Source organism: Sceloporus undulatus, chromosome 2, assembly GCF_019175285.1.
Source record: "Sceloporus undulatus isolate JIND9_A2432 ecotype Alabama chromosome 2, SceUnd_v1.1, whole genome shotgun sequence".
NCBI lineage: Eukaryota > Metazoa > Chordata > Lepidosauria > Squamata > Phrynosomatidae > Sceloporus > Sceloporus undulatus.
The window spans coordinates 298759933-298784560 of record NC_056523.1 but is presented as its reverse complement, the minus strand read 5'-3'; the positions used below and the strand labels follow the sequence as shown (position 1 = coordinate 298784560).

Below are 24628 nucleotides of genomic sequence, written 5' to 3'. Positions count from 1 at the left end.
TGGAGCAGCAGAAAACAAGCTTGCTCCCTCTTCAACATGACATCCTTTCAAATATTTAAACAGGGCTATCATATCACCTCTTAACCTTCTTTTCTCCAGGCTAAACATTCCCAGCTCCCTAAGTCGTTCCTCATAGGGCATGGTTTCCAGACCCTTCACCATTTTTGTCGCCCTCCTTTGGACACACTCCAGTTTCTCAATGTCCTTTCTGAATTGTGGCGCCCAGAACTGGACACAATATTCTAGATGGAGCCTGACCAAAGCAGAATACAGTGGCACTATTACTTTTCTTGATCTAGACACTATACTTTTATCGATGCAGCCTAAAATTGCATTGGCCTTTTTAGCTGCCGCATCACACTGTTCACTCATGTTCAACTTGTGGTCTACTTGGACTCCTAGATCCCTTTCACACATAGTTTCATTCAGCCAGGTGTCACCCATCCTATATCTGTGCATTTTATTTTTCCGCCCTATGTGCAATACCTTACATTTCTCCGTGTTGAATTTCATTTTGTTAGCTTTGGCCCAGCTTTCTAGTCTATTCAGGTCATTTTGAATCTTGATCCTGTCCTCTGGGGTATTAGCTATTCCTCCTAATTTGGTGTCATCTGCAAATTTGATAAGTATGCTTCCAATTCTGTCATCCAGGTCATTGATAAAGATGTTGAATAACACTGGGCCCAGGACAGAGCCCTGTGGGACCCCACTGGTCACTTCTCTCCAGGATGAAAAGGAGCCATTGTTCAGCACCCTTTGGGTTCGGCCGGTCAACCAATTACAGATCCATTTAACAGTTCCTTTGTCTAGCCCACATTTTACAAGCTTGTTTGCAAGTATGTCATGGGAAACCTTGTCAAAGGCCTTAGTGAAATCAAGATATACTATATCCACAGCATTCCCTTCATCTACCAAGCTGGTAATTTTATCAAAGAAAGAGATTAGATTTGTCTGGCATGACTTCTTTCTCTGAAACCCATGTTGAGTTTTTGTGATTATGGAATTGCCATCTAGATGTTCACAGACTCTCTGTTTAATTATCTGCTCCAGAATCTTTCCTGGCATTGCTGTCAGACTAACTGGACGATAATTGTTGGGATCCTCTTTTTTCCCCTTTTTGAAGATGGGGACACTGTTTGCCCTCCGCCAGTCTGCTGGGATCTCTCCTTTTTTCCAGGAGTTTTCAAAGATTATTGCCAATGGCTCCGATATTACATTTGCCAGTTCTTTTAATACCCTTGGATGGAGTTCATCTGGTCCCGGAGACTTAAACTCATTTAGATTAACAAGGTGTTCCTCTACTATCTCTTTACTTATTCTGTGCTGAAATTCCCCTATTCTGTCCTCTGCTCCATTATCCTCAGGTTGAGCACCCTTTTCCTTTTCTGACTTTGGGGTGGACTTTATTTTCATATCAGGCATAGATGACTATGGCAGGTTACACACTGCCAAAAAGTACGTGCTCGCCATGTACTAGGGTTAGAAAGGGGTGTCTTTTCCGGACGCCTTTAACCCTAGTATGTGCTGAGCACATACAAAATGTGGCACCCATTCTACATGGGCGCCACCATTTTGACATAGCGGATGCTTAGCGTCCTCACGTCTCAGCACCATTATGATGCCGCAAGTGCGCCAATGGCGCTTTGCGGCATCAGAATGGTGCCACAAAAAGAAGCTGCAGTTTGCCGCGCGGTTTGGCCACTGCAGCTGCCTTGCGCAACAAATGAGGGAGGCGGGAGACTGCCCTTTTCGGGCGGTCTGTAAAGTGCCTAGTAACTTTGACCTGCTTCATCTGTCACTCTTCTAGAACTATGTGGCCCAAACTATCTATTTTTTCACAAAGCGAGAAATGAGCTTTCAGTTCATTCTGGTTTATCTGTAAATATTATTTGTGGCCTTTAAAAGGTACACCTCTCAAATAGAAATGAGAATGACACCCCCGTGTGATTCTCTATGTTTTAATTTCCCCAAACACACACACACAGAGGGGGGTGAAGAGAAAGGTATTAGGGTGGTCTGCAAGCCCACAGGAGTCCTTCAGACATGAAACTCAGAACAGGAGAGCACCTTACTTTAAAACTCTGATACCAGTTTCTGCATCATGGGATTCTCTAGACCTGAAGCTTGATAAATATACATGCTTTGCATTTCCCCCTTTTTTGAGAGCATTATGTGTACAATCCTGCCATCTTCTAACATGTCTCTTCCAAAGCTGCTTCTTTTCAAACAGGTCAACCCATCAGTGTAGTGAAGAGGCTGCACCATTTCCCATCCCAGCCATAAAGGCACGTGGTCAACCTATCAGTCAAACATTTACATGCTGCTGAAGTTCAGAGGTATGTGAGGATGAGGGAGAGTAACCACTGCAGCCAGCTGACAGCAGGTTCTTAAACTCCGGAAGTATGTCTGTCTGTCAACCTGCCTACTTATCTTAGTCACGTGTCATTCCCCATATGCCACAGCATTTGGCCCACTGTACCAAATGCCAACACCATGATGCTTCTTGAACACAAACCTCTGCTTTACAAAGTTATTGTGACAGCAGCCGCCTTGACTTCTTGATGGTTCATCTTTAATTCAGAAGGTCATTGTCTGTAAAATTGCTTCTGCTTCTCACAAATAATTCAGAAAGGAGCAGACACACTAGTGTCGAGCTCAATAAATCTATGAGCACAAGAGAGGCTAGATGTCTATGCAGTCATCACTGGAGTGCTTTTTAAGACAGAACAGGCATTTCCCCTCCCCCTTTGCCCACATGGTGTTCATGTATTGAGTCTACACAAAATAGATCATCTAATCAAGGAGGATGCAAAATTCCAGCAGTTTCCAGTTGCAGGAGGAGATAGTTCTGGCATCATAGTTGTATGATGAGGCAGCCACCTCAGCCAGTGGACTATGGTTGTTGAAAAAGGTCAAACTATGTTGTGCATTAAATATACAGAGGGTAGTTCCAGCTGTCTCTTTTTAAACTCAAAAATTCACTGGGGCAATCTTGACTAGTACTACAAAATGAAGGGAGGAAAGTTTAAAGTTGTCTTTTCCCTCTGACTTCCCAACATTTGCATCCCATGCACGTTGGATCAAGATAAAATATCACATTGGAATCAATGGGATTGTATTTATTTTCACTTATTGTTGTGTATGGGGGGGAGGGGTTTTTGGTTAATTGGTTTTGAGCAAGTATAAACCTAGCTATATGTGACATATTTAACCTAATATTTAGTATGACCCTTAATAGCAGCAGTGTCAGCATAATCCACTAAACAGTCTTCTTCCACATGTTCCAATGAAATCAACAGGAACTACACATGAGAAAAATCTCCTGTTTCAAGTGGTAGCCAGAATAATTAGTGGTTACAGTGTTGGAACAGTCTTTGGGAGACTCGTTTAGCCATGACACCCAATGGGTAGCCATGAGCTGGTTACCTTTCATAGCCTTACCTACTTCCCAAGTTCCTTGCAAAGCTACAGGAGAGGGGAGGACTATGAAGGTCTCCTTTGACATCCTTGTAGGCAAAAAAGGATGCCAATGCAGCAAATAAAATAAACACATCACAGAGCTGAAAAAAGAACTGTGTAAAATTAGTGAGTTCAGTACCTAATTCAAGGTTCTGGCTTCAAGCAATAAAAATCTGAATAAGTCTAGGATTACAATATGTCGGAGAACACTTTCTCCTATGAGAGGCTAAGGGAGCCCTTGTGGAATAGTGGTTAAAGGCCAGTACTGCAGCCTCAACATTGTGAGTTTGATCTCAGAGGGCTCCAGGTTGACCCGGCCTTCCATCCTTTTGTAGGTCAATAAAATGAGCACCCAGCCTGTTGGGGGCAATTAGCTTACAGATTGTAAACTGCTTAGAGAATGCTGAGCTCACTATGAAATGGTATAGAAATGTAAATGCTATTGCTATGGCTCCCATGGAGAAATTTGCACAATAAGTGGGACTTTTCTGATGTTAGCCCTAGAATTTTGGGACATCCTTCCAAGACCTCTTCACTTTTTGGTAATTTTCATAGCATTATGGAAACAAAGAAGAACAACAGCCATTGGGAGACATAACTACAAGATATAGCTGTATATAGTCTCTTATCCAGCTCCCCAACCTTACCTTTTCTCTGCACCAGCTCCTTCCCTGATCCCAGCCATTTTCTGGTCAATGGAGAGCAGGGGCAGCAGCAGACATGATTTTTACTACATCATTCATCAGTGTGCAGTGCTGTGTACACGCTGTACTACAATTTCCACAGTCTTCATCCAACAGAAGTTGCAGTCCAACATACCTGGTGGACATCCAGGTTTGAGGAAGAGCATTTTATCAGATTCAGCTTTGATTGCTTTCCTCTGTCATTTCTTGGCAATTAACACTGATGAAGTCACTTCTTTAATGCAGTTCTTGCCCAGCCAACTCATTAGTAATTTTACACTAATTATACAATGTATTAATAAGAAATCAGTCAGAAAAGTTTAGCTTCATTTTGGAAACTACTGATTAAAAATCTCTCCACAATCCCAAAATTGAAATTACAATTCCAAATGTGTATAATGTTACACCAGTTTGTTTATTTCTGCTTTATAACCACAGCAAATGCTACAGCTGCTTTATATAAGACTTAAAAGCTGCAAGAGCAGCAGTCAGTTTCAAAACCATCAACAGAAAAATTGATTAGCATTGCCTTCACTGCTTCTCTTTTCCTCCACACATATCAGAAACTAACAACACTTCTAGCTTAATGCTCAGTAAAATGAAATGACAAACATGATATCTATAAGCTCAGAAACCTCATTTGTTGAGGACTCTAGCAATGTCAGGCCAACCAGAGTTACTCTGCAGTCCTATAAACTCTTACTTTGAAATAAATTTCATTTACTATACTGAAGCTTATTACTGAGTGAACCTGCACAGGACTGAGCTGAATATCAATTTAATTCATCTACTATTTTAATGTTTTAGCTACTTCATCAGTGTAACCAAATTTTATCTAGTGGGACTGAGACAGAAGAGCATACTTGCAGATTTTGAACCACCATTTGTTAGATATTCTACCTCCCCCTTAATAGCACATCTTTACCTCTGAGTACAATCTTCCAAACAATTCTGAATGTGCAACAATATCAACAAAACTAAATGTTATTGTTGGACTAAATGTTGTTGGACTAAATCCCTTGGCAGCAATCCAGCAACATCTGGAAAGCCAAAGGTTCTCTATCACTGTATGATACCAATGGTGGCTACAAACATAACAATGTTTGTGTGTGTGTGTGTGGGGGGGGGGCTTTATGTCGCCCATCGACTTATGGTGACCCCATATATTTCATAGGGTTTTTTTAGGCAAGGAATTAGGCAAGTGATTTTTCCAGTTCCTTCCTCTGAAATATAGTCTACAGCCATCCAGTGGGTTTCCATGGCCAAGCTGGGATTCAGATCCTGGTTTCCAGAGTTATAGTACAATGCTCAAACCATGGCGGCTCACACTTTTAGTGTTTTAAAATTAGCACTTTGCTTCCACTTCCACTGAGATCCTCAGATATAAATATTTTAATTAATTAAAATTAAAAAAAAGGCCCCCTCACTTATCCTTACCAAACATGCCTGTTATGGTGGTGGGACTGAGAGAAAGCCTTCCTCTCTCAAAATCCAGACTAGCTCATATAAGGAGACTCAGACAGTCTTTTAACCCCTTTACAGCTTAAGAACTGGCTAGCTTAAGGACCATCTCCTCCCATACATACCTACACATCTATTAAGAAAGACTTCCTCGGGGTGATGTTATTTGAACTTAGATTGTTAGTGAACACAGAGAAGCCTTTTGGGTTTTGGCACCACATTCATGGAAAGCTCCCTCCAGCAGAGGATTCTTGGCATCTACTTTCACATCTTTTCAGAGTCAGACAAAGATCTCACCTCCAGCCCCGACCTTTTAAAACATTCATTGTATTTGGCTTGAATTTGCTGCTCCGAATCTCTTTTATTTTGCTGTGTTTTATAACCTTTGCTATTTAGCTTAATTTTTTTTACATTTTAACTGTTTCTATTTGTTAGCTTCCTGGGAGAGTAAGAATGGAATGTACATTTCCAAATGAAAAAAGTAAACCCCTCAACCATTCACACAGTAGTAGGATGTGTACACTTCATATCATTTGTCACATAAAACACATACAAACTCAGCTGTTTATTGCTGATGCACATTTACAGCAGTGTGTGGCCTTTGGAAAAATTTCCATGCAATTACAATGGAATCATAGCACTATCACCATGTAGTCTGAAAGGGCCCTTAGACAGGAAGCCCACAGGCATTTTGCCCAAGCCCCCTTCATCATTCTCCAGTCAATCCAAGAGCTTCTGTCCTTAGAAGCAGAAGTAAAGCTAAATTGAAAGATTTGACAACACTGAAGAGGAAAAGATCAAGAGGCAAGATAACTAAAAAGCATACCAAAGGACAAAGATAATATAAATGGATATAACTAAGCAAAATCTGATGTCACTCAGTGAACAACCCTAGAGGAGTTAGGCACATCTCAGAAGTCCACACAACCCTATCTGAATACACACAGATCTGTTATTCTGCATGATTAGTGTGGTGTAGCAATTTTTTGGTCCATCTTAAAGGAAAGAAAAGACAGACAACTTGCAAACTTGCAAATATCTTCACTAAGGACACAAATGCTACAAAACTGGGAAGGGCAGTAAATGTTTCAGAGGGAGGCCAAAAGTTCAAAATGATCTCAAACTAGAAAACTGGCAGATACTAACAGCATGAAATTCAGCAGGGGAAAGTGTAATAAACAGAAAAGAGCACTAAACGATAAAGGAAAGCACCAGATACTTCCATAGCAAATAACTGGCCCTGTTGTAATGAAATAATAGACTGGTGCTGTTCTACTAACATGGGGATTGTTAGTAAGACTATAGAAACAAGAGTTCCACCTGGGGCACTTTGGAGATCATTCAAATCAGCTCAAAATGTCAGCAGATCAAAGTTCTTGGATCTCAAGCTACTCATGAGGCAAATATATGATCTGTTCTGCAAAATTGAAATAAGAGTCCTGTTATGCAAACTGTGGAAACTAACTCTGTTTGCTAGTGAATTAACCCTGAAATTGCTGAAACTTCCAAATGAAAATACACTTTGTTGTTGTGTACTTTCAAGTTTCCAACTTATAGCAACCCTATATAGTTTCCAACTTATAGCAATCCTGTGGAAGCATATACTTTCCAACTTATAGCAATCCTGTGGAAGCATATACTTTCCAACTTATAGCAACAGTAAGGCAACCATATCATGGGGTTTTCTTGGCAAGATCTGTTCAGCAGTGATTTGCCTTTGTCCTCCTACTCTGAGGCTGAGAGAGTGTGAGGGTGACTTGCCCAAGGTCATACAGTGGGTTTCCATGTCCTAATGTTGAGTCGAATCCTGCTCTGCACAGTTGTAGTCCAGTGCTCAAGCCACTACACCATCCTGGTTCACAGTGTGAAAAATACATTACATCTCACCAAAGAGGAGAAACTGTCACCATGTCTTCTAATTCTGTTGTCCAAGTGTTAACCATTAATGGACAACTTCAAGTCTCCTCGTTTCTCATGATTCATTATCTTTAAACTGGCCCTTCACTGGACAGCCTGTGGTCCTGACATTAAGCACTGTCAAACAGTAGAACATGCTGCCTCGGAGTGTGGTGAAGCCTCCTTCTTTGGAGGTTTTTAAACAGAAGCTGGATGGCCTTATGTCAAGGATGCTTTGATTATGCATTCATGCATGGCAGGGGATTGGACTGGATGGCCCTTGTGGTCTCTTCCAACTCTGTGATTCTTATTCTACGATTCCTTATGCTACGATTCCTGGATTCCAGCTTTCATTAGCCAACCAACTAATTTTGGAATCCAAAATTATCTGGAGGACACAGACTCCTCGTCCTCAAAAGATATGATGTCCTACTAGAAAAACTTACAATCTTTCACATACAAAGATCCTTCAAACAAATTACTATCCTTTGTTAAAAAAAAAGGGGGGGGCATACTGCCACACTATAATATAGTGCAATGCAGCATATTATAGTTTACAGAGGTGAAAGGAAAAGATCAATCTTTTCAGTCAGGCTGACTGAAGATAACAGGAGCTGAAGTCTAACATACAATATCTGGAAAGCACAATGCTGAGGAAAGTTAGCCCAGTTCATAATTTATTTAGTTTTATTTATTTCAAAGATTGATATCCTGCCTTCATAGGCTTATATTCACAGGTATAAGCATATGAATATTCCTACTGTTTTCAACCATACAAAACAAAACAAGAACCACCATCATAATGGGAAATGTGTAACATGGATTTTTAGATACTGCAGCTGTATTAATGCAATTCGTTTTAAATTTGCAAAGCATTTTTCAGACTTTACTATAGGTAATGTAGGTTGTAACTATTCTATCCCCTTTTTTTAACAATGGAGAATGGAGGCTGAGAGCGAGTGCTTTGCCCATGACCACAGAAGTCCCTTATAGGAGCAGGAATTGAATTCATATTAATCAAACCCCAGCTCTCTATCCACTAGATCACATCACACATGTACCCAACTAACTTGAAGTGGTATTAAGAGATATTTATTGTTACATTTCCCATTTTCTACATATTTTTTCTGGCAACTACACAATGGACTGTTTTCAAATATAGTTGACAATACAAAATACTTCTAATAAAAAACCAAAAGATAACATTACAAACTCTTTTCTAGAGGAAGCCTGGAAACTGAAGTTATAGCAAGGACGGCAATTCTTTCTCTGTTAGCAGGGAACCAATAGCTTATCTTTCTAAAACCATGGCTTCATCCACAATGAGAAAATAATCCATCATGACACCATTTTAACTGCCATGGCTCAATGCTATGGAATTCTGGGAACTGTAGTTTGTTATGGCACCAGAGCACTCTAACAGAGAAGGCTAAATGTTTCATAAAACTACAGTTCCCAGAATTCCTTAACAATGAGCCATGGCAGTTAAAATTGGGTTAAAGTGGATTATTTCTGCAGTGTTGATGCAGCCCAAGTTTGGCAAATACACCAGTTATAGATAATCTAAATTTCTTTTCAGTCAACAAGCACTTCTTTAAACACAGATTCCAAAAGATTTAGTGATCCCTTAACATATTTCAACTACTTTATATTCCCTCTAGTTTCCGTAGGAGTATTAAGTACATGCTTAAAAATATATTTTGCTGAAATCAATTGGATTTGTAAAAGTGTTTCAATCCAGCTGGATTTCTTCCATCTTTCAGCACAGCTAGAAACACCTCAGAGCTAAGAAATGATCTTTCAAGCAACATCCACCATTGACATGGGTCTGGGTGAGTCTAAGGGATCAAAAGCAACAATTTTCCTTATTATTAATCTACTGCCTAATCTTTCAAAATTGCCTTTTATGAATCAGGCACTTTTGGGAAAGGGATATTGATCAGTAAATTCTCTCCATGTACAAAATTAGCATGTTTGCAAGAAGGACTTAATTATTATTATTAACCTTTATTTATAAAGCACTGTAAATTTACACAGCGCTGTACATAATTTTTTTAGTCAGACGGTTCCCTGCCCTCAGGCTTACAATCTAAAAGACATGACACAAAAGGAGAAGGGAGTGGTGGTGGGGAATAGGATCAGGTCCAGCAGATCTTTTCCACCTCCGAGGCCTGGACCAAGGCAGATGGACTGGAGGAAGGGCTTGGCTTCTTGGTGGATGGTTAGAAGGAGGCTTCCTGGGTCGGAGAGGGGCTCACCTCTGGGAATGCTTCTCTAAACAATATAGTCTTTAATTCAGTTTTGAAACTGGGTAGAGAAGTGATGAGGGTGCATGTGGGGGAAGAAGGTTCCAGGAGTAAGGGGCAGCAAGCGAGAAGGGACGAATTCAGGAGGGGGCAGTGGTAGTCCTATACTGTGACAGGAGACCTTGACTACCAGAGTGGAGGGTGCGAGTAGGAATGTAAGGAGAAAGAAGGTCAGATAAGTAAGGAGGAGCCAACCCATGGAGGGCTTTGAAAGTCAGTAACAAAAGCTTGTACCAGATTTGGAAGGGGAAGGGGAGCCAATGAAGGGAGGAGAAAAGAGGAGAAACATGGTCAAAGCGGCGAGCGGATGTGACAATATGGGCAGCTGAATACTGGACAGAGATTAAAGGATGGAGCTGTGAAAGAAGAAGCCCTGATAGAAGGAGGTTACAATAATCTAGTCGCGAAACCACTAGGGCATGGACCAGAGTCTTGGCAGTAGAGATTGAGAGGAATGGACGGATCTTGGCAATGTTGTGGAGAAAGAATCTACAGGTCTTGGCGGTGGCCTAGATCTGGGGAATAAATGACAGAGAAAAGTCAAAAATGAAGCCAAGACTGCGGGCTTGATGAACTGGTTGAATAGAAGTGTTGTCGACAGAAACAGAAAAGGAATAATGAAGGGTGAGTTTAGGTGGAAAGACGAAAAGCTCAGTCTTAGACATGTTGAGCTTCAAGTGCCGAAGCCGCATCCACTGAGAGATGGCAGTCAGACAAGAAGAAACTTGCTGTTCAAGCCCCGTTGAAAGGTCAGGGGTGGAGAGATACAGCTGAGTGTCGTCAGCGTACAGATGATAGGAGAAACCAAAAGAACTGATGAGTTTACCTAGGGACAGTGTGTATAGAGAGAACAAAAGGGGACCCAAGACAGAGGCCTGGAGAACTCCAACAGATAGGGGAACAGAGGACGAAGTCTGACCACCCGTGACCACTGCAAAAGATCTGTCTGACAAGTAAGATTTAAACCAGTCGAGAGCAGAGTCGGCGAACCCAAGGTCAGAAAGTAAATCAACCAGGAGACAGTGATCAACAGTGTCAAAGGCTGCAGACAAATCAAGAAGAATGAGAATAGAGTAGAGGCCATTTGCCTTGGCCCACAAGAGATAATTTGAGATCTTGGTGAGGGCTGTCTCTGTAGAGTGCCGTGGGCGGAAGCCAGATTGGAAAGGGTCCAGGACGGAGTTGGCTTCAAGAAACTTGATACAGTGAGAATAAACGACCCGTTCTAGGACCTTAGAAAGAAAAGGAAGAAGAGAAATTGGACGATAGCTAGACAAAGAAGAGGGGTTGAGAGAGGGTTTCTTCAGAATTGGGGAAATGAGAGCATGTTTGAAGTCAGAAGGGAAGGAACCCAATGGAAAATCAGATGCCAGGTAGTCGGAAATGATGCACTTAGCAGCAAGAATTAGGTCGAGACAGTGACCAGAGGAATGGGTTGAGGAGTTAGAATGAGGCTGAAGGCCAAAAGAAGCAAACAGGGAGCTAAGGCAAGATGAAGAAGGATTGTTGGGATTGTCAAGGTGAATATTAAAGTCACCTAGGATTAGAGAAGGGACTGTATCAGATAGAAAAAAAAAAGACTTAACCTACATCTCTTCCAGATACACTCATTCTGAACATATAGTGAGGATTACATACTCGTGAGATCATCTAGACATCATTGGTGCAATCTATAATGGCACAGTCCAGACCACAGGTTTGCAGATCATTAATTTTACACTACAGTTCACATGAATCAAGCATATACAACTGGCATGATGGGTCTACCAACTAATAAAACAAATACACGAGACAACAAGCTGGATAATACTTTATAGTGTTCTGCAAGAGTAAGGCCACGTAGATAGATAAATGGAGGTTGCTATGGTATCTTTAGAGACTATAGCCCAGTGAATGCATGGAGAGTGGAAAGGCAGGACAGGATTTATTTATCACACATATTGGCAACCTATGCCTCCAGGGAGTATCTTTGTGGCCCATTTTTATGCATGCATCATTATTTATCAATACTGAGGAAAAGGAAGGCATGTAGGAAGGGTGTCCCACAGCCTGCCAAACTATTGTTTGGTGTGTTGCAGGCCAAAACATTTCACTGCCTTTGGTAAAGTACAAGATGACATCCCTTCCATTCCATGTACGTAAGATAATTGGACAGGTAGATGAAACAGCAGCATCACTTCCAAATGGCAACAGGATAGGGCCCTCTCCTATATCAGAAGTTGACAGGGCAGAGGTTGACAGAACAGAACAGGCTGGACACAACTGTTTTTCAAATGAAGGTAATGGCCAAGGGAAATTGTAAAGAATAGCTGGGACTCTGCCACTGCTGTCCTCCTGCATGCCATCTGAGGTGTTCTCCTTACTCTGCACATCAGGAAATTAGGGTTACTTTTTCCTCCTGGGAAGAAAGTTGTCTGCCATTCTAAAGCATCCCATAGCAGGAAAAAGGGGATTGTGCAGAGCATCTCCATTCCTTCCAGGCTAAGATGGTGTGTATCTCTGTATTGTTTATGGTGAAAGTGAGTGTGTGTGAGAAGCATGTGTGATGTGTATGTTTGAAAGTGAGGTAGTCATGAAGGGGAGGGATGTATGCACATGCATGCATGAGACCCAAACTACCACTCATTACTGCCTACAGACCTCAGAGCAAAAAAGGTCACCTACTCCAGGACTGCCATACTGAGAACCTCAAACCAGCTACCAACTGACCAGAGATATGATTGTGAGTCTAAGGAACTGCCAGAGAGTGTAAAATAGAGATATTTTACTGTGGAAAGGAAAGCCTGGAAATGTTTCCACTTACAAAAGAAATATTCAGATACAAAGTGTGCTCAATTTATATCCACAAAGGGTGGCAGGATTACGCCAGAGGAAAACTGGCAATCATTTGCCACAGATCTGAATTATTTTGCTAACTTCCATCTACCAGACAAAATACTTTTGCTCAATGTGACCTACATCACAGTGCACTTAAAATTGTCTGTAACATAGCTTCTTGCCTTATCAGTCACTAAACTGTGCACAAGAGTAAAATCAAGAATTGTGCAATATTATCTCATTGCTGGGGGGGGGGGTAAAAACGCTTTAAGAAATAAAATAAATAGGAGGGAACCATATTTTTCTGTTTTATTTCAAATTGAAAAAATTCTTCAAGATGCTGAATTGGCCTGCGTACGTAGCAGAGTGAAAGTATCTCATGACGTCAGTTGGGGGTTTGCCTGAATAAGGATTGACGACTGCAATGTTTGGTCTATGCTTCTCAAAGAGTTGCCCCTTTGTGTTTTCATATTGGAGAGCTGGCAAGAGTTTACTATGAGATTAGCAACCATGTCATCAATGCTTCTCCACGACGTCATGTCAGAAGCCTGAAACATCTAAAAATTTAATGAACTGTTTTCATCTCACAGCTTGGAAAGTTTTGTTTTAAAAAAACTATAACTCCTAGAATCCCCATTACAGTCCAAAAAATAAAGGCTAAAATTCCCAAGCCCTGACAATGCAGAGGGAACCACAGCATAAATACAACTGTTCGTCTCAGCTACAATTTGTTGTAGTGAGCCTATAAATTGTATTTACCTTACTGTGTTTACTTGGCAAGATTTGGTCAGAGCTGGTTTTACCTTTGTTTTCCTCTGATGCTGAGAGAATATAAGTGCCCAATGTCACCCAATCGGTTTTCATGGCTGAGCAGGGATAGAATCATAGTTGCAGGAGAACATAAGGGCCATCCAGTCCAACCCCTTGCCATGCAGGAACTCTCAATCAAGGCATCCCCGACAGATGGCCATCCAGCCTCTGCTTAAAGACCTCCAAGGAAGGAGACTCCACTACACTCCAAGGGAGTTTGTTCCACTGTCGAACAGTCCTTACTGTCAGGAAGCTCCTCCTAATGTTCAGGTGGAACCTCTTTTCCTGGAGCTTGCATCCATTGTTCCAGGTCTTAGTCTCTGGAGCAGCAGCAAACAAGCTGGCTCCCTCCTCAATATGACATCCCTTCAAGTATTTAAACAGGGCTATCATATCACCTCTTAACCTTCTCTTCTCCAGGCTAAACATACCCAGATCCCTACATCGTTCCTCATAGGGCATGGGTTCCAGACCCTTCACCATTTTAGGTCCCCTCCTTTGGACATGACTTACTAATTTATCAATTAGTTAATGGGTCTAACAATTGGAGCTACACCAAAATTAATTTCTTCTGTGTAGGTGCATGAGTGTGTGTGTGTGTACTGCATTCTTCAAATTAGCACTAAAATACTTTTATGGGTATATAAGCCTAAAGCACCAAGTTCAACCATTCCAATTGTGGGACTGTAAAAAAAGGTAACTTTTCCAAGTCCCGCCTAATTTCACATTGTTACTATTTCAACTAACACTGCAGTAGGCCTCTCATTATGAATGTTTTTAATTAAATTGCTATAGATCTTGTTATGAGTTATCTTCGCTGAGCCATACATAGCTTCATTAAATAACGTATGGTCTCACCCAGTATAAAATCCAGAAAAACCTTACCAAAAAGGAAGATATGTAGCAATCAGGAAGATATGTACCATCAGGAAAGTATGTAACCAAAACAATAACAAAACCTCTCCATGTTATATGAGAAATTGTAACAAAACTCTAGCAAAAAGAAGAATAAAGCATATATCTTAGTATAATATAATGAAAAGTTTTGTTTCTGTCTCTGTATGATACATGATATAAGTAAAAGTGATAGAATGTCAGAACATCTAGATATAAACAAAGATGTGCCCAAAGGGCATAGGTAGCACTGAAGATGCCCTCCCTGGAGAGTTATCCTGAAAAGCCTTATAGAAACAGCATAAATAGGACCACTTATTAGGAAATGGATTAAACGTGCTTATTCAGAAATTAGTTCCATTTTGATAAATTATAGGATTTCAACCCTGAAGAAGAAAAGTGTTGTTTATCTAATTATTTTTATCTTCATGTTGTATTGTCTTCTAAGCATAATCCTCACAATGTTCTCTGTGGGTAAATCATTATTTTACACTGAGAAGGTTTCTGGGGACAGGACTAAAGCTAGATGACAGTGACTTGGCCAAAGCACTTAGTGAGTTCATGATAAAGGTAGAATTGCAACTGGAGGCTTTCTGAGCCATAGTTCAGTCTTACTTTGTTGTCATATGCCTACTCAAAAATAAGTTTCATTATATTTAGTGAGGTTTAGTGAGTGGGTACAGGATTACATACAACTGAGTGGGTACAGGACTGGAGCATGGATACATACAATTATGCTGTTAGCCACTACACTTTACTAAACTAACACTGATGGTATAACTCATTCAGACTTCCTTGGGAGAAGGAAGGACTGAATGGATGGAAAGAAGCAAGGAAGGAAGCAGAATATATGCAGCTATTTTTCCCTTGAATTTTTTTCTAAGGGAAGGCATGTAAGGGAAAGGTTAAATTGCTCCTTCACTTGTGTATACGATCTCTCATCACTTGATTTATTAAGATCAGGGAAAAAAAACAAGGGTGAAGTTTAATATCTATATCTACATTAGAAATCCTGCCTCTCCACTAAAAAAAACCACCAACAACAATGCAGAAAGTTTTCCGTACAGCAACAAATGTTCTCTTTTAACTCCACAAGCAAAATAACAACACATCCCTGTGCAATATTTCGTAGACACGGAAGAAAAGTGCCTTCTTGTTTCCGGTTACACTTGCCTTCAAAATATCTGGGATCAGCATGTACATGTTATTAACACACAAGGAAACAAAACTCAAGAGCATTTGTAGATCTCAAACAGTGCTAAGGAAGCAAAGGAGTGGGAAAACAGCAAGCACATTACCAAGTGGTATCTGCAGTTCTTAAGGAGCTGGTAGATCGGGATCTTGGCTTCATAATAATACTCATCTTGCAAAGAAAATCCAAATACTTTTTAGCAGGGAAACTTCAGCTCTCCTCACTCAGCTCCAGCCACAGATATTCCACTTGCAAAAGAGGCTTGCTTTAAAAAGGCAAGTCTTGGAAAAACCATCTTCCTCAGAACAACCCAAGCTCTTCAAGAAGAGTCCTGAACTACCGGAGTTTTTGCTTCACGCTCCCAGCCTTAATGCTAGCTGGGTTTAAAAGTGACAGTGCTTTTCTCTTCTGCCTTGCATTGCCGGGGGAGGGACTGTATTTTGAATCTATTCTCCATCTAGGTCACATGGGAAACAAGGCAGCTGAAAGAGCCTCTTGATCGTTTTTTTCCCCTTACAATCCTATAATAACAGGTTTAAAGGTCAGAGTCACATTCTAAAACTGTCAATGGGCAGTAAAAGGAAAATATGAAGATGTGCTGCAGGGGCACCAGTAAGTATCCAGGGAAGCTTCACTTTCAGAGGTACTGAGGTAAACAGAAACAGAGTGGAGCTTTATGACCTCTTCTTGCAAGGCATGGATCACCTGAGAACAGACTTACTCACCTTTTTTTCATTCTTAGAACCCTGGCTCACTTGCTCTCTCCCTGCAGCATACACAAAGGAACACCAGCTGCTTAATCATAAAATAAAAATAATATTTTTATATTATAAACTCCCACAAGTGGTGAGAGCCAAACAGCATTTGCTTGTCTCTGTGTTTATATATGTGTCTCAAGTCAACTGTCGATTTATGGCAACCCCATGGATTTCATAGGCTTTTCTTAGGAACTCAGAGGCAGTTTTGCCAGTTCCTTCCTCTGAAATATAGCCTACAGCACTTATTCACTGGAGGTTTAGAGCACCTTAAAGTACTGTTGCAAGTTTTAAACAAAATATTATAATGTGTTGTTTTTATTGCTGCAGTCATCATCTCTCCCCCTTCTCTCTCTCTCACACACTTACGGATGTTTACCTTATACCACAGGTAAATCTTAGATCAGACACTGTGTTCGATGGGACTTCTTCCCAAGCATGCAGATTGCAGACAAAGTCCTGTTCCATTAATGAATCAGCTCTGTGTATGTGCACTATTATGTTTATTACATGTTGCTGACAGATCCTACATTTTATTTTCTGTCAAATATTATTAAGTTATACTTCTTTCAATAAAAGTTGTTGTTCTTGCCCAGCTAATACACCTGGCCAACTATTCCTCACACAAGTTACATATTGTTGTTGTTGGGTTTTTTAAAAAACAAAACTTACACTCTATTTGAAATTATTGGACTGAAGCTGGTATGTCAAGTTTGCAAAAGAGGTAAGACAAACATTTTTGTGTGGCTAGGTTTAGATGATATAGACTGATTTGCAGAAAGAGAGATATTTTTAAATGCAGTGCTGTGAATCTGCTTTGGAATGTGCTCTTAGCAGGAAGGCAACTCTGTTGTCGGCAAGTGACTACTTGCCGAGGAACTGTTTTTTTATGCAATAGCTCAAGAATAGTAGATTATGTATTACAAGGGATTGAGTAACCAGTCAGAAGATAGCTGTTTTCTGTGGTTCTAAACCAAATCCCAGGGACCTTCCTGGATTTATGCATTTTTTGAAATCTATTAAAAAGCAGACAACATTTGAATAATGGGATTTTCACTCTTTTCTGGAGAGGTGCCTATGAATCTCTCTTGGCATCAACCAAGGTTTAGCCATTGTTATTTTGACAAGCTCCGGAACATGCCATGTGGTCTGTACCTTCTGTTCATTGACAAGAATGATCCCGCCTGTCCTCCAGGTTTATGCCAATCATCTGAATGCAAATTGCCCCACAGCAGCAGAAAGAATTTTAATGAGGCATCATGCCACACTTTCCCTTCATCAGGCTTCCAAGCTTTTATCTTCCTAATACGTTTAGTAGCAGATGCTTAGGGATTTTCAAGGGGATCCCAGCTTGCTAGTTAAAGGGCATCCAAGAGGGCAAGGCGAAAACCAGCATGTTAAACATGGGGTAGCCAAGTGGGCATAGCTAAATCTAAGAACTGAACTAGATAATCCACAGGAGATGCATTACCAAGTTTCCCTCTGGTTTAGCATTGTGTGTGTGTGTGGGGGGGGGGGGGGGGGGATGTTTTATTTTGTTTTTTTTTTTGGCAAAAAAAAAAAAAAACTGGGAGGAAATTGCATTTTTTTTTTCCCTAAGTCATTTTTTCTTTTATTAAAATCCCCCCCCCCCCTCAACTTTGCTTTTTCTGATCAAAATGATCACCTCAAGCTCTAGGGGTAATGCATAGGTTCTCTGAATATATACCCTTTTTAGTGAACAGTAGCTCAGGGTGTGTCTACACTGTAGATGCAGTTTGACACCATTTTAACTGCCATGGACATCCTGTAGTTTTGTGATGCATCAGTACTCATTAGCAGAAAAGCTAAAAACCTTGGAAAACTATAAATCTTAGGATTCCATAGGACAGAGCTACAGGACTGAAAGTGGTGTCAACTTGCATTAATTCTACAGCACAGATGCAGCCTCCAAAAGGCTTATTTTGACTACGGGTACCATCTCAAAGTAGATATTGTACAGCCACAGAAATGTAGAAAAAAAACAACTAGAAATGATCAGGGACTGGAATAATACAATGAGAAAAAGATAAAGCATTTGGAGCTTTTCAATGGAGAAGAAAAAAAGCAAAGTAAGGGAGGAGGGATGATAAAAGTGTGTGATACAGTAATTTTTGAGTATGGAGAAAGTGGATGGAGAAAAAAGTTTCTGTCCTCTCTTCTAATATTTGAAGTGAGGCAAGGGTCATATAGGCTGCATCTGCACTGCAGTTTGACACTGCTTTAACTGCCATGGCTTAATGCTATAGAATTCTGGGATTTGTAGATTTTTGAGATATTTAGCCTTCTCTGTCAGAGAACTCTGGTGCTACTACAAACTATAATAGCAGCAGTAAGCAAGGACATTTCTATACCGCTTGTCAGTGCACTTAAGCACTACCTAAGTGATTTACAATGCATAAGCCAATTGCTGGGTACTCATTTTAGTGACCTCAGGAGGATGCCAGGCCAAGTCGACCCTGAGTCCCTGGCTGGTACTGAACTCACAACCTTGTGGCTTGTGAGTAAGTGGCTGCAGTACAGGCATTTAACCACTGCACCACCAGGGCTCCTATAAACCTCAGGATTCCATAGCACTGAGCCATGGCAGTTAGACCTATGTCAAACTACATTATTTCTGCAGTGCAGATGCAGCCATAATGAGACTCAGAACAGACCAAGGAACTATATAGTTGATATATAGAGTCTACTGCTACAAGCTATGGCAATGGCTAGTAGCTGAGATGCTTTAAATGGGGGACAGGGCTGTCAAGTACTATTAGATATGATATCTCACTACTTGGAATAGTTACAGTTTGGACTATAACTCTAGAGAATCCCTCATGCTGTCTGATCAGAGGCCATGCTGACTGGGAGTTTCCAGGCAGGGTAGTGCAACCAAGTAACATCTTCAAATTCTGTGATGTCTCTAAAGGACTTCCATACTCAAAATCCTTTCTCTTTGTTTGCGACTTCTCTAAAAGGCTATGGAAAACAATGACTAGATGGGCCTTTGTTATGATCCAGTAGCTTTTTTATGTTCTTATGCACAGAACAATATGATGATTTCATAGTAGATATAATTTTATTTTATTTCAAGGATTTATAACCCACCCTTCTCCCACAATGGGATTCATAAGAAATTGATTCATAGTGGAGCCTCTTAATCACTATGCTCCTCTCATTCTAGGCTTGAACAGTAAAGTAACCTTGGTGGATCAGGCCTTTCCACAGCAGAAGATCAAGACCTGTAATACGTCAATGAGATGTCCAAATACAGATGTGCAGAAACTCAAATATTTAAACTTAAGACTCTTCCCTACAAGGGAGGATTTGGCTGGAGGAACACTTGAGAGTGTATGAAATCCCCTCTAGCTCTAAAGTGTGATTTTGGAACACATGTGGCATGTTTGTGTTGAAAAACACATTTAAACAAATGGTCCAAAGGATTTATAAACCTCTTGGGTTAATTATGGATAATTAGCAGAGGTTTCCCTCCCCCTCTGTTATTTGTACTGGTGCCAATGTTGATCTTTCACAACATAGCAACACTTTTTCAAGACCATCCTCCACCTGCACTTTTCATAGCATTACAGTATCTTTCATTGTAACTCATGCAAGCTTATTTTAAAAATATTTTCAAACAATTCTAAAGATTAAGACAGTTCTTTGGACACCTACTTGCAAAATCTGGTTTGCTTCATAAAAGTTTCCAAAATCCATAGCATTTAAAATAAACATAGAATGGCATGCTTTAAAAATAGGATTTGCTGTAGAGGGAAGAAAAACACGATCCTTTTTCTTGCTGCTGTTATAGTTTTGTGTTGACAGCACTGCATGATAACCATAGCAATAACCAGGCCTGTAGCCTCTTTGCCTTTTCCAACAACCCCTCTTTAATTTGGCAGAAGGGTCTTCTTCCAAAATCATGGAAAATGTTTGCAGCTTCTTGTTTCAGGTGGTAAGCTAGCATGAACAGTATCAATGTGGTGCATTGTATTTATGTTGGGTATTTTTTTTTTCAAAAACAGGATGATCAGGAAAAAAAACCTGACTGTCCAAGTTCCAATGATAGTTGGCATCCTACTGGTGGTCTATCCAAACATTAAGTCCAATATACATCTGCTTAATTTTTTTTTATTTTTTTTGGCTATTGCAAATGTTGGTATTTTCTTTCTCCCTCTGCCATATCCAAAAGTCCCCAAGATTCACTACTTCATTGTGATAGCTCCCCTTGGCCATTCAGTCTGTGTCTGGGCATAGAGACATAGCCAGATGCTTCAATCCCCTCTGCTGTTTACCAGCCATTGAATTGCCAGGAGTGGGGTGCTGCCCCTGCAGCAGATGAATGGTGAGTCTGGGGGGAGGAAGGATTGAGAGGACAGACACTCTCTCCTTTACCCATTGGGCTTTTATACTACTATCTGAAATACAGGATCTTGGCTACGTGTGAATAGCCCACCGGCTCCTTTTAGGAGGGTGAAATGCTGCTTAAAGAATTCTGAGGCAGTGCAATGCAGGCATAAGCTGAAGGGCATGGCTGCAAAATTTACAGTGTGATGCTACTCATATCTCATATCAGGAGGAGGAAGAATATGGCTCTCCAGATATTGTAAGACTGCATGTCTCAGAAGCCCTACCCAATGGTCAGCAATGCTTGTCACTGCAGTCCAACAACAACTGGAGCATCCCATGATTCCCATAATATAAGGGAATTTGCATTCAGATGATCTTAGATTAAAATACAACGACCCTATATAAAAATAGAAATATTTTAGTTTATTAAACTAACCAAGTCAAACAAGATCAGAATTCTATACATATCTGCTCAGAAGTAAGCTCCACTGAGTTCAGTAGAGCTTACTTCCAAGTAAATATGTATAGACTTATACAGTGGGGCCTTGCTATCCCCCAGTTTGCTAACCATGGATTTAAGTATCTGTGGATGACAAACTCTTTTGTCCCCAATGGCATCATGTACATATGGCTGCACCAGCAGCTGCATGCACATTGTGCCACCATTAGGGAAAACGGGACTTGAAGTCCTGCATTTTTTTCATATCGGCAGCAGGTCCTCTAGTCCAACTCTGTGGTCAACATCTACCAGAAGTTGCCCATAGAATCATGCTGAAGGACCTACAAATGCCTAGAGAAGTGTTTTCCCTAGGAACTTCTACGTTTCCCAGCAGAACTCTATGGTCAACTTCTGGCAAAGTTGCACTGGAGGACCTAGAGATTCCTCGAGAGAATGTATTAATCAAAACCGCAAATAATCAAATCTGCAAAAATCAAAACTGCAACTATGAAGGGCCAAGTGTAGTGGGTGGAATAAAATAAACTCATCCTGCAGATAAAATGGCTTGCCTCAGCTGAATGAGGAGGCAGCATTCCTACCTGCCCTCTATGGCCTCCCATATGGCTGCACAATCTGTTCCAGAAAACTGAAGAACTCTCTGGAGCAGACTGGGGAGCGGGGGGAGGCTTATTCCTTAAGTGGAAGTATGCTCATTTGATGTTGGTTTTTGTCCAATATCCCATCAAATGGCTTGACTGTAGCAATTACAACCAGAATTTAGAAATGTTACTTTACTGGATTACTGCTCTCAAAATCCTCTAGCCAGTATGTTCAGTGACCATTCTGGAGACGTCTGGGATTTGGAGCCCAAAAAAGAAAGAAAAATCTAGTTTTTCAGCCATCTTGTATCTTCTCAGATATGACAGCTCAACAGCTAATAGCTGACACAGACAATCTGAGGAGCCTGCTTGACTGGGATGATAAGATGTTCCCTGCTACACAGAGGTATGTGAAACCTGAATGCATCCAAGACTATATGTACAAGACTGGTTCAGATATGCAGAAACAATATTCTGGATTGTGGCTAGCTTTTGACTCCCATTGTGGAACCATACATCAAAATGTTCCTGCTTGTCTGCTCTTTATGAGAAGAAGATGAGGAGGAAGAAGCAAATCACTTTTGACCTTACTGATCAGAAGGCACAACAAACATTGAAGAAGATTTGCTGTTTTCTATTATTATTCTGCCAACCATGAAGGACTTTTGTTTCAAATAGCCTTCTCTAATTAGAGAAATAATTTGAGCAAAGTCTTTGAGTTTGTTATTGGTAATCACTGGATCATTCCTTAAATCTAAAACAGCATTCCTCAACCTGTTTCTCCAAATATTTTGTACTACAAATCCCACCAGTCCTAAGTGAGAATGAGTAATGATTAGTGATAACAAAAGTTGTAGTCCAAAACATCTGGAGGGGGACAGATTAAGGGAATCTGGCTATAAAAGCTCATAGGGACTGAGACATGGAAAATCACAGCCCACCAAGAAGAAATCATGCAATTTCATTCTAACTGAAGCAAATTATGTTTACATGCTTGCCTAGCTCACATTCATATCATTCCCAATTTGAACTGGAAACACTTCCACGGATTGTGCCATCTCACACCTTATATGAATCTCTCTCTCTCTCTCTCTCTCTGTTTATAGCCTTGTTTCAGCATCCCCCAAGGATGCTCACATCATTAAAGAAGGCAAACACACAAGAAATCAAACAAAAATAAAATAAAATAATTATCAGATAAAATTGTAAACATGCAAGATAACATTATTGACTTGATAAAAACAGCTGAAAGCAGACTGATCAACTAGCTTTCTGATATACTTTGTTCAGGAATATGTTCATCTTTATCCATTGGACTTTAGTAGGTGTTCCGAAGGAGTTATGGGTACAAAATGTTGCAGTGCAGAGTGCTCATTTTCAGAGCTACAGTCATCTGACCATGCCCCTTGGCAGAGATGCCATTGTATCACACCCCCTCTACCCATCTCTCATTTTCCTTCCCAGCAATCAGTCAGCAATCTAGGACTAGGGATGTAAGGCTTTACTAATTTTCTTCTTGAAGGAAGCAATGGGTGATTTTACCAATGTTCTTCTTATTGAAAGAAAGTCTTCAAAAACTGCAAAGTTTTCAATGACTGTTCATAAACAGCATTTTGGATGTAGGAAACAGCACTTTGAGTACAGAAAATAATATTTATGTGCAGAAATATTGTTTTCTGTGTTTCCCTGCAGAAACTGCTCTTTTCTGTGCAAAATAACCACATTCCATTTTGTCCAGAATTAAGTTCCCAACTACAGCATTTTCTGTGCTTGGAACCATATGTGAATTTCATGGAGAATAAGCCTCAAACTGCCAAGATTTTTGTTAGTCCAAGATACTTTTCACCATGATTTTTTAAAATTAAATTTTATTGGTAAAATGCACACAACAAAACTAAACAATCATCTGTCAAATAACAGTAATGATACAAAATAGAATAAAGAAAATAAAAGAAAGAAGAAAAAGAAGAAAAAGAAAAAAAATATACCAACACATCCACTTAGCAATCTCTTCTTAAAATCATCTATCATCTATCTTCAAATTGTTAAATCAATCTTTACTTCTTACATCCAACATGTAAATTCTCTTACATTCAATCTCTGTCATACTTCGACTTCCTTCCCTTACACTGCTGGAATATTTGTCCCAGTTTAAGATTTTCTTATTCACCTTTTTCCAACATGTTTGAAAATAAAATCATTCATTGTTTCATCATTCATCTTACATTACAATGTTGCTGTTTACATTTACATGCCAGTATTTACACTTACATTGTTTCTAAAGCCCTTGTAATTTAATATCTTAGGCAGTTAAACAAATAAATGAAAAACCTGCCCTCACATTCCTTCTCCAAAACTTACAAAGATAAATATCTCACTTTTTAACTTTATTCCCGTTTAAAGTTTATAATTGCAATTTCCCCCTCTTTTTAAACAAAATAATCAATTGTTACTTTCCAGTCAGCTAGATGTTTGTTTGTTTGTGTTTACTTCTGCATTTTATAACCCTCTAGTCATCTTATCCATTTCTATTATCTCGTAGATCTTCAATTCCCAGTCTTCCTTTTCTGGTGTGTTGTTGTTTTCTACCATTTCTTATAGAACATCCTGGCTGCAACAATCAAATGAAATAACAGTGGACCATATTTATTGTCTTCAGATTCATCTACCATATTCAGTAAAAAGCTTTCAGGCTTTAGCTTTATATTTATAGATAATGTTTAGTTAGCTGTTAACCTAATGTGATCCCAATATTTCATAATAATTTCTTGACACTTGAGAAGCATGTTTTTGGACCATTTTCCAAATATTTTCAAATATTCTCCCCATCCAAGACCACATAGAATTATTCTTTTCTTGGTTTGGGATTGCCCTCCCAAGGCTATAATGTTTTGCAATTTTAGACTTATACTTTGCCTATCAATGAGATGATCCTTAAGGCGGCTTGTATTAATAATCTTACAC

The 24628-nt window shown here is 40.0% G+C and overlaps 1 protein-coding gene across 6 annotated transcripts in view; it reads right to left on the bottom strand.

The window, feature by feature from the left end:
• Positions 1 to 24628, bottom strand: part of PDE4D (phosphodiesterase 4D) — a 574941-nt gene that overhangs the window by 230364 nt on the left and 319949 nt on the right. The window contains exon 1 of one of the 6 annotated variants that reach the window (XM_042454651.1): positions 15625 to 15831. The exons of the other annotated variants lie outside the window; for them this stretch is intronic. Within the exon in view, the coding sequence (XP_042310585.1) occupies positions 15625 to 15689 (65 nt within the window). The 5' untranslated portion in view covers positions 15690 to 15831. Of the gene's footprint in view, positions 1 to 15624; positions 15832 to 24628 lie in introns of those variants that run through there. 6 annotated transcript variants of the gene reach the window in all.